General features: G+C 39.6%; 1 protein-coding gene across 1 annotated transcript; it reads right to left on the bottom strand.

The window, feature by feature from the left end:
- Positions 1-1,020: 1,020 nt before the first annotated feature.
- On the bottom strand, positions 1,021-8,753 carry btbd10b (BTB (POZ) domain containing 10b). Its single transcript, XM_010881107.5, has 9 exons — positions 8,575-8,753; positions 7,688-7,835; positions 4,978-5,156; positions 4,502-4,814; positions 4,229-4,331; positions 2,896-3,016; positions 2,510-2,707; positions 2,113-2,223; positions 1,021-2,011 (listed from the first exon to the last, which is right to left on the bottom strand). The coding sequence occupies exons 2-9, from the start codon at positions 7,786-7,788 to the stop codon at positions 1,695-1,697; spliced, it is 1,443 nt and encodes a 480-aa protein (XP_010879409.1). The 5' UTR covers positions 7,789-7,835; positions 8,575-8,753; the 3' UTR covers positions 1,021-1,694.
- Between the last annotated feature and the right edge of the window lie 2,099 nt (positions 8,754-10,852).

Genomic DNA, 10,852 nt, shown 5'->3' with positions numbered 1-10,852 from the left:
AGCTCCTAGCCGTGGTTTTCTGACCATATACCAAACCCCTCCTGCCTTATTTCTAAAATATGCCAGCCAATCACACTGGTGGAAATTCCATCTGTTACTGCATATGTGTTATGACAGTTTCTGAAATTAAGTTGAGTAGATCATTTAGCAGTCACTTCTTTTCAACCTGAAATGACAACTTAAAAAGCATATAGAGCAGAAACTGCCAAATACATCCACTGGCGATAGATCCGTTTTTGACTGCACCAAAAAAAGTTACAAAAAAGTAGAAATCCAAGTTAGTTTACTAAAACATGTTCTGTGGTATGGGAAACAATCTGAGTTCCTTTGCTGTAGTTGCTAGGAGACTGATTGATATTGTCCATCCAACCCACACACTGACTTGTGTATATTGTGGGGGCACACCATTTCTATTCACCCACTCCCCTTCCGGGACCATCTCACAGCCTCTGGTGTCCACCCACACATACAGGATGTGCTCCACAACTGACCCCCGATGACTCTGCAAATGTTGTATCATAGCAACAAGGCGCAGTCTTCATCCAAATTACCCATAAATGGAAAACTCTGGATTTAGGTGAAGTTGAACCACATAATTGCAGGCCAGGTATTGCATAATGTAAAACCTTTCAAACTTGGTCATATTCAGTTGTATCTTCTGCGTTGTTTTTAACAACTGTACTTGGGAGAGTTAAAAGATTGCCTTCCTCTTAGGCATTTGCACCAAGCAATTTTTTTTCCTACACTGATCTTCCAACCAGTCACGTGTCAATGCTTGAGGGCAAGCTCACTCATGCTGGCCAATTTATATCACCAATGGGACTTCCCAGCCACTCGTCTGCTAGCAGCCCAATGCCTTTGCAAATTGTACTTTGAAATACTAGTTGAAGTAATCATGTCTTAAATGTAAAACACATTGCCTTACCCTACAATCTAGTCTATGTATAAAAAATATATTAGAATGTGAAAGAAAAAACACTCAACTTCTATTAAATGGATAACAAGTGTGACAGGGACTGAATGACTAAAACACCATATTGGGTAGTGATTCAATGTCTTTATTTTAAACAATGATTTTTCAAGCTTTTAATAAAAGGATTCCGATCACAACATTCGAGGTCCTGCTGATTACACAGGGAAGAGCGCAGCATTACATACCAATCCCATGTCAACCAGCTCACCCTGTTGACTAAAAGGATATCGGAGGGGAATACAACTGTCATTTCCTTGGCCAGGCATCACACTCTGCCCCTGTTCTCCAAACAGTTATGGTATTCATTTGTCTGGCCTCCCAGGAGTCCAGAACAACACCAGTGAAAAACACTGAGGGGTAGAACACTAACACCAAACAGTGCACAACCCAAACTCATCAAATGATGCACAGTAACCACAGTAAATAATATGTTCAAAATAATAACAAATAAATGGGTTTGCTAAATTCATTTCAAACACTTAACAGAAAACATAAGTTCCTTTGGTCAAGTAAAAAAAAAATGAAAAAGGAGAAATATGCCCTTTTGCCAGTCTAGTTCCTTACGGGTTCTCTTTTATTATTTTCTATTTTAAATTTTTTACAGTCGACCAGGTCCTTGAGGCTCTAAGGCTGTGGAGGAGGTGCCAAGGCAATATGGTTATGGTGCCCCTCTTGCTCCATGCAGTACGCTGGGGAGGGAGGTGTCGGGGATGGGCCGTCCTCAGACGGCAGGTGAGGGGGCATCTGGGTCGCCGGGATCGTTGTGGTGTCCACTGAGGGGCTGGTTGGGGAGGATGTCCAGCTCGTCCACCTGAGGGCCGGGGTGCATGTTGACCAGTTGGTCCTGGGGGATGTCTGCAGCCGCTGCGGCCAGATTAGTGATGGACTTGCTCTTCACACACTGGAAGTCAACATGGCGGCTTTTCCCCTCCTCCTTTTCCCAGGACATGCGAATGAAGGGCCTCTGGACATAGTTGTAGATGACCTCAGGACGGCCACCAGGGCGCTTCTTCACCTTCTCTTTATATGTAGGGTAACCTGAGTACAGACAACAGAAACAGTGAATTTACAATGCTGAACCAAACTCCTGAATTTTGGTCCCAAACCACTGCAAATACCTGATAAAAGCATATTTTTACCTTCAATTCCCAATCTTATTTTCTTTAGGCCTCTCTCCTTTAAAACTGATTTGGCAACATCTCTATTTTCTATGTACTTGAAGAACCGGTATAGTTTTGTACTGTATATTACTGAAAAAGAGAAAGAAGACAACATTTTATGAAACACAAAGAAACATTTTAAAGCTGTTAATGTTGAACAGTCACTGCACTAATGGCAAACTACCTTAAACATAATTCTGTACACCATTCAATAAATGCTATCCCCTGGGGAAGCAGATAAAGGGCTTCATTGTCAGAATCACCAACTACTACTGCTTCAAGTTTACTAATTAAGGTAAATGAACAAGACACACACAGTATATTCCAAGGCAGTAGTGATTATTAGCAAGACCAAGAAGGCGTGGTCTTCACTTACTCTGCGAGTACTCTTCTCCCATCTGTGGCGGGTACTCTTCGTCCCAGTCCACTACATCATCATCAGTGAGCACAACGATGTGGCATTCCCTCTCCCCGCTTTGTGCGCTGGTCACCATCAAAGGCACAACCATCTCCTCCAGGTAAAACTCAAACTGGCACCGGGCACCATCATTAGACAGCTCATGCATGAGGGCACCTATGGACAAAGGGACCGGTCAGTCAGGAGTCACCAGTCCCTAGGTATAAACTAGCACACTAACATACCAGAACGCCATCGGCCTCTACAGACAGATTAATCAATAATAATAATAATAATAATAATAATAATAATAATAATGTTAACTGAGCAAAGCAGATCAAGTATGGAAAAAAGGGGGAACTTACTGAGGTCTCTGCACTTGATGGTGCTGAAGTCAAAGGAGATGCACAGATAGTCACACGCCTCTCTCAGCTCAGGAATGGAGATTCCATCGGGGCAACGGATTATTCCAGATTTGTAGTAATCCTGACAGTTAAAGAGTGAACATAGAGAAAACACAAAGGCAGCCATTACAGAAACTGCCACCCTCGCACAGATATCAGTCCCCCACCCTTCTCCACGGTAAAATGGTAGTTGCCATGGCACCTAGTGGTAGCCTGGGCTAAGTCATACAACAGAAGGAAGTTTTTGGCTCTGGGGCCACATTAGGATTTAGATATTCAACAGAGGAACACAAGATTCTTCTACATACATTTTCAACAGACTGACCGATACATACAACTTTTGGATAGGTTGGGGGTCCTGCGAACAAATGTACTCAGATTATCTGAATCGTGGGACCAAAACGTAGAGGTGATGGTTACATTTGACCTCAGTTTTAGACATTCAACCACGGCCTAGAGTGTATTATTTTATTTTTTTTCTACTTCAAACCTATTGTGGGCCGGGCAATATTTTCCACACCCCTGGAATAGCAAATGGGAAACTAGGGATAATTAGGTGGCCATGATGACACAAGGGGCAATTTCGACATTTTATCAGGACACGGGTTAAAACCCATGGGAGCTTCAGTGACCACAGTAAGTCAGTACACCGGTTTGAAGACCAATCTGAAAGCCCTGGATTCATGATTCAGATGTGCTAGTTCAAGGTTATAACAAAATTGTGAAAGATCCGGAGGTTTAAAACCACAGATTTAGCTACTGTTGCAATCTATACAATTGTATTAATTTACTATTTTATTTATTGCATACTGCAGAAATTGCAGCATGCACCTTAGGGACCACAAAGAAAACAGTCTGCCATTTTTTTTTTTACATCAGTGTCACATCTTTAACTATTATGTCTTTTTTTAAATTGTTAAATAAAATCAATCAGACTCTACCATCTCCCTTAAGTGCACATATCGGTTTACTGCCATGGGCATTAGTAGAGCTCTGCTAATACAAGAATAAAACAGTGTATCTTTCAAAAGGGTTGTGCCTCTGAGGCTAGAGTGATTCCAGTTTGTCAATAACAGTCTATACTGGAACCAATCTCATCAGCAGCGCACAGCTACTGGTATTGATTCTTGTACCTGTTCTCACATTTCTTTATAACTGAGTACACAAAGTATCAATCAACAAATGACTTAAGATTGCTAGATCAAATAAGTAGTTTTTAAAAAGCAAACAGTCAATAATTGAACTTGCTAGTAAAAGATTATTTTGTACTTAGTAACAGAGTGGTTTGACTGACCAGGATGGCTCTGAATACCGTGGAGCTGATGCCCTCAGCAACCTCATACTCCCCTTTCTCATTGGGTCGGGTGAAATTATGTTCCCTTCCAGATCCAAACATTCTGCAAGAAACCACAAAAGAGGTTCCATTTCAGTGTTGCTCAGAATTTATTCTTTAAAAAACCAATAGCCCACACAGGCTCTTCCATCTCATACAGCCAAACGGGTACAACAAATCCAGCAACAGATGGGTGATTCTAGTCGTCATGTAGAACAATGACATTGGACCTACCTTCCCAACATGGTGTTGGGCTGAGCTGTGAAGATTGAAGGGTCAACTACGAAGCGCGTGTTATCTACAATAAGAGTGACCCTCTCGGAGCCTGGCGTCCTGATGCTGCGGGTACCCATGCCCGTGCCCAGTCCCTCCTTCGTATTCTCATACACAAACACCACCTCCCCCACCCCCAGGCTCTTGAAGCAGCCCTCCGTGCTGGACAGGCTGCTGTTACGGCTGCTGATCACCCCACTGCTACTGGAGCTGCTGGGTGAAATCCTCTGAGGCCGGGGGCTGCTGGGCCTGGAGCCACCGTCCCGCTCACGGTCTGGAGGAGGCAGGGGAGGGACAACAGTCACCACCACAAGTAGGACAACAGTCACCACCACCACACAGCCAGTGGTAGAGGCCAGTGAATTACACATCAACATTAGAACACAACATGTTTCCTTACAAATCCTACTTTAGACCCGGCAGGACGTTCCACTTACCGCTGTTGTACTGGCGGGTGGGTGAGGTAATGTTCCTAATGCAGGGGGTGAGCTGGCCCTCTCCCCTCTCGTGTGAGGAGTCCCGAGAGCGGTCGCTGGAGCGGTCACAGCCCCCGCTAGCACCATGTAGACTCATCTTCACCCGATCTACCTCCAGTCGAGATGCACGCGACTGAGCACTGGCCAGAGCAAAAAGCACACTGAATACTAATTGCAGTCAAACTCTACACAGACAGCACATACTTTCAATCTCTCCTTCTCAGTCTCTGTTTTCTTTCTTCCCCTCAGGTAGTATTACAGCATGCACAGACCTCTAAGCTGCAGTGGTGAAACTCAAATCGTGTCTGCTGTAATCAGAGAAACGCAGATTCTGTCAGCAGTGACAGTGTGGCCCAGGGCTAGATCCTCGCTGAAACCAGCTTTTACCTCCAGTAAAAACATTTTTTATTAAACCAGGTGAGTAAATGTTAAATCATTTTCAATAAATTGGCGCACGATTCTAAAAAGGAGTTTTTGCTTTGTCATTATGTTTTTGCTTTGTCATTACGGGATATTGTGTGTAGACTGATGGGGGAGGGAATAAATGCGGTCATTTATAAATTCAGTCTGTAAATGTAGTGAAAGTTAAGGGGTATGAATACTCTTCGATGCATTCACTGTGGCATCAAGCTATGAACTGTTTTTATTTACGTATATGGAGCCTCAGTTAATTATGTATATGAAAGAGGCATTGTATCACTTTTTTTCTAAATCAAGGGAAAGACAAATTGAAGTCAACATTGTGGTTCTGTGGTACCAAGCGCAGCAGAGCTAGCGCAGCAGTGATGAAATCACAACTGGAAACTAGTGTAGGTGGTACATCTGAAAAACTGTTCTGTAATAAAATAATTGGCAGCATATATCGGAACAGCCAAACTAATACATTGCTAAAATCATTTCAAGGACTTTCAAAGTTTGAAGTATAATTTCTGAGACACAAATTCAAGTACTTAAAGCACCTCACGCACTCTGTACGTACCCTGCAACATTAATAAAAAATGCTAATAACAACATATTTTGATTTGTTTTCTTAAATGTCCTCCTGTTGGCTTTTGAAACATTGCACAGTGTCATGTAATTATTTTTACAAAAACGGACACATCATTAAGTATCAAGTAAAGCTAACAGAATTCACTGATATCATTGTTAAGGTATTAAAGGCTGCAATTCCATTACCAAATATATTTATCTTTATTTAATAGTTGTTTTTAGGCTGCATAACTTATAGCAACTAATTTCTTAGGCTGATTTGTATGAGGTGAGCTATAATAGTCAACTATTATAGGCTAGAGCAAGGCCCAACCCTTTTCATGGAGATCTAGCCTACCTTCTTGTAGTTTCTCTCCAACCCTAATTCTAATAATTAGCTGAATTTGAAACTAAATCATACTAGTCTGGGGTTGGAGAGAAAACACACAGGATAGTAGATCTCCAAAAACAGGGTTGAGCAGCCCTTTACTTGAGTGAGAATTATACGCCATATAATGGGGTTTCGGGTTCAGTGTTTTAGGGTAAACATTCAGAAATGTTGTGGCTGAGACTTTTTGCTCAGAACGATAAAGCCTGCATTCTGCCATTTAAACACAATTAATGGAGATCCAACAAGCTTTATAATGGTAGCAAAAACTTACTTTGAAGCTCATTATGTATAAGCGCCTCTGTAGATGTAAACTTTAGGACTGACGCATGTCAAAGGAACGCGTCAGTGTGTGAGGGATAGAAAACTTTGATCTAACAAAGAAAATATTTCTCAAATCTGTCATGATTTATTAATGGTACAGACCCATAATGTAGTTACTCAAGTCAGATTATTCTATATTTGGCTGTTTTCATTGCATAACATTTAGGAATTATAATTTTCAGGAAGTAATAAGTGTTAACAGCTGATAAAGAAATCTGTGGATGTAGTAAGTCGTTACTAGTTGTAAAGCAGAGGATTGTTGATGATGGCATTAACATATACAGGGGATGAAATCATAGCCTGATGTTTACCTCAACATAGTGTGAAAAATGTGCACAAATTATAGAGTAAAAGTAAATGTAGCCTAACTTTGCAGGCAGTTAAGGAGGGTTTTTCACAATCTTACCCCCACATTTTCTTACGTGTTGCCTTGGCATTTCTATTTTTAAGGAGGAGTTCCATTAAACGGATTACCATATTCTATGGTGTTTGTATCTAAAATGGATCAAGAGTAGTGGTAAATCCAAATGTTGCTTTTGGCATTTGACAAATCTACAGTACCACTTATGAAATTGTCTGTCAAGCAGAGATTAGCACAACCTGACCGGAGACCCGTGATGTAATTATGTTACTGTATTTCTTTTACCAGTAAATAAACTGTACGTTTTCTTAAAATGTGATCGTGTTTAACTGAAAATCTAAATGAAACATTTCAAAAGTATGCTGAAAAACATCTAACTACAGCCTTGTATACATGGTTATGAATGTATCAGTGTCTTAGTGTCCGTTAGAATTGTAAAAACATATATCGGTATATTCAACTTACAGCAACCAGTAGATTTCTGAGTTTGCGACATATTTTATAAGATGGTTTTAAAGCAAACAATTCTACAAATGTAATTGCCTTACAATTGTATGTTTTTAGTTTATTTTTTTATTACTACAATGTGTCTCTGACCATACAAATGTAAAAGTAGCTAATTGCCTCACCTCGAGTGCTTGCAGAGTCTGCGAGTTCGGCTGGTTGTTTTTCGTTCCCAGTTCTCAGTGTCACTGGAGTTGCTATCATATGACTGTGAACGTGCTGCCATCACCCGTGCACAGAGACATCCAGCCTATATTCTTTACCGTTCATAATCTGATATAACAGGATGAAGGGAGGGCATTTAGTTAAATATCAATCCTCTGTTCAGGACAGCAAAACTATTCCTCCTGGACGTTGGTTATACATTCAGTAAATCAAAAGCGAAGACAACTGCTCTTCCCATTCAAATCGTGTTGGCTGCTCTCAACGAGGATTATTGGCTTCTGTAGCATTTTGATGATCACGAATTAGCTAATGTTGGCTAGAGTAGTTAGCTAGCCATCTTAAGTCAGAGTCATAGCTACGGTGGCCCTGATACAGGCAAGCTAGCTAACGTTAACGATACTGACAGTATGGTTATGTACAATACTATAATGTTAACTAACTTCGGTAGTTAGAGAAATAGTTATTTAACTAACAACATGGACAAATTGGAGTATAGCAAACTACAATACTGACACTAGTTAACTAGTCATGCAATGCCTTTAACCAAAACATTTCAGGACTCGATGGTTAGCTAACGGGACAAAAGAAACAAGCAAGCGTACTTTACGTTATCTAGTGCGTTTGTTTATGTCAATGTATTGATCAAGAACCAACTAATTAGAAACGACTTACAGTTAGCTATTGACTTAGCTCGCTATTATAATCAGCATTTATTTGCTGTACTGACTGTACGTAGCAAGCTAGCTACTTTGAATACTCAGTAAACGTTTACTAGCCAGCTAGCTGGCATTAGCTCAGACGTTAACGTACTAACAGTAGTTCAATTTACCAAGCATACATCTCTTACCTCTTAAATGTCAAATATTATAGCATTAATATAATGTAGATTATACAAAACAACATTTACTGTAAATGTATTTTAGTCTACTGGTTGAAAAAATAATGCGACTTCTGTCTTGGAATATATAATCTATGTCCCCTTAAAGGAAAAGTGTTGTCACAGAGTTGACTATGGAAGTATGGAAGCCCATAAGCATTTTTTTCTTCTGGTCCTTACAATAACAATAGAGCTATACGTGCCTTGATTCAACATGATCTTACGTGCTGTCATAACCTGAATCGTTTTACTGATAATATCTCTTGAAAGAATGTTTGGAAGTTTCCGCAAATATATTTAACAAAGTAGAATAAGTTATCTATAGATATTATCCAGCAAACACGGAAGAGTTTTAAAGATAGATGCCCTCGAATTGAACCTTCTGTGAATAACACCCAAAGACAGTAGTGCTTCGATTTTGGCATTGTGATGATGTTAAAACTTTTCAGCAAATGTCCATAATTATAATAATGTAAAGATTTCATACTTTTTGGGATATATGTATTTCTTGGATTTTTTTTTATAACAGACAAACGGCAAGGTGGGTGCTCCTGAAAGCTGAATGCTCCTCATACAAATGGAAACTATGTTAATCAAAACATCTATTTTCTCTAGTTCTCCATCGACGCAAGACGACGTGTATCGTTAATATGCAGTGAAGTCGATGAACATTTTCAGGTAAACGTTATGTTATACAGTAGTAGTTGCTATTGTTAGTTATAGTAGCTACAGGTGAAAAATGGGAAAACCTGAATTAATGAGTGGTGGAACATGACAATTGCAGATGCTTCCATACGGGGGTTCTGCATGATACGATTAATCAATTAAAATCAGATAATGCTCTGTAGCATGTATAAAAATGCCGAGCAGGCCAGTTGACCTTGATTTTTGATTGAGATTGCAAGAGGAAAAGATCTAGGCGACTTTAAGAAATCATTATTGGGTCTCTTTCAGGATGACAATGAATGGTTAGATGCAGTATGAAGATGGTGTGAATCATATGGCCTTTGCAGTCACCAGATCTCAAACCAATTGAACACCTATGAGAGATTTTGGACAGACATGTTAAACAGCACACTCCACCGCCATCATCCAAACACCAAATGAGAGAATATCTTTTGGAAGAATGGTGTTCCAATCCTCCAGCAGCATTCCAGAGACATTGAAGCAGTTCTGATGGCACTTGGTGGCCCAACACCTTACCGAGACACGTTATGTTTATTTTTCCTTTAATTTGTCTATATATTAAACATACCTTGAAAGCTATTTTCAAAGCAACAACATTTTTAATGTATGATTGGTTTTCATATCTACTTTTTAATCTCCACGAATTACATAAATGTGGTTGATTGCAGCAAATGTGTTTCTTGTAAACTCAAAATCAGTTATTGTAAGATAACATTGGTTTTATGTTGGAACATATTGGTTCTGTGACAAGATGGAGCCCCAGATGGCTGCCTCGGTAAACTGGTGCACAATTGTTTGTCTTATTTTGTGTGTTAAATCAGTGTTCAGCGTCAATTATCTGATGTTTTAAACACCAGGGAAAAAACTCCTGTGGATTTATTGCCAGATTTTCTCGTAACATCCGTTGAATTACTGGACGTTCTGGTCAAGCAGTGATGCTGTCGGTGAGGTAAACGAGGTGGGGCGCTTGTATGCTCAAGGTGCCGTGACCGAAGTAAAGTTGGTTTTATATTCAGAGATTCAACAGATATTCAATAGAGATTCAACAGACATTCGAAGCAAACATTTAAACGTTAAAAACGAATTGCATTCTTCATGATAACTATGACTGACTTATTAAAATATTCTATATTAGGTTGGATAACAAGCCTTTATTTGATCAAACATATATTTTAAGCACATTCTCTAACACTGAAAAACTGTATTATATCACAATATATATATTTTTTAAGTATCACAGAAACTTCATTCCAAGTTCAAAATATTCTACAGTAGGCTGGACAACTTTTAAAACCTTTAATTCGATCCTGAAATCACAATTAGAATCTTCAGAATTTCACAAACTATGAAAAAAACTTTTCCAAACATGTTCATAGAAACTTCAGTCCATGTTCAAAATATACTCCAGTAGGCTGGACATCTTTCACAAACTTTAAATTGATCGAAAAAGTACACTTAGAGTTACAACACATTACTGTTACATCGCAATAACCTTTTCAAAAGGTTTCATAGAAACTTTATTCCAAGTTCAAAATATTCTACCCTAGGGTGGATAACTTTT

This window comes from Esox lucius, chromosome 2, assembly GCF_011004845.1.
Source record: "Esox lucius isolate fEsoLuc1 chromosome 2, fEsoLuc1.pri, whole genome shotgun sequence".
In the NCBI taxonomy this organism is placed as follows: domain Eukaryota; kingdom Metazoa; phylum Chordata; class Actinopteri; order Esociformes; family Esocidae; genus Esox; species Esox lucius.
The sequence above is the reverse complement of the archived record's forward strand: the minus strand, read 5'-3'. Positions and strand labels throughout refer to the sequence as shown.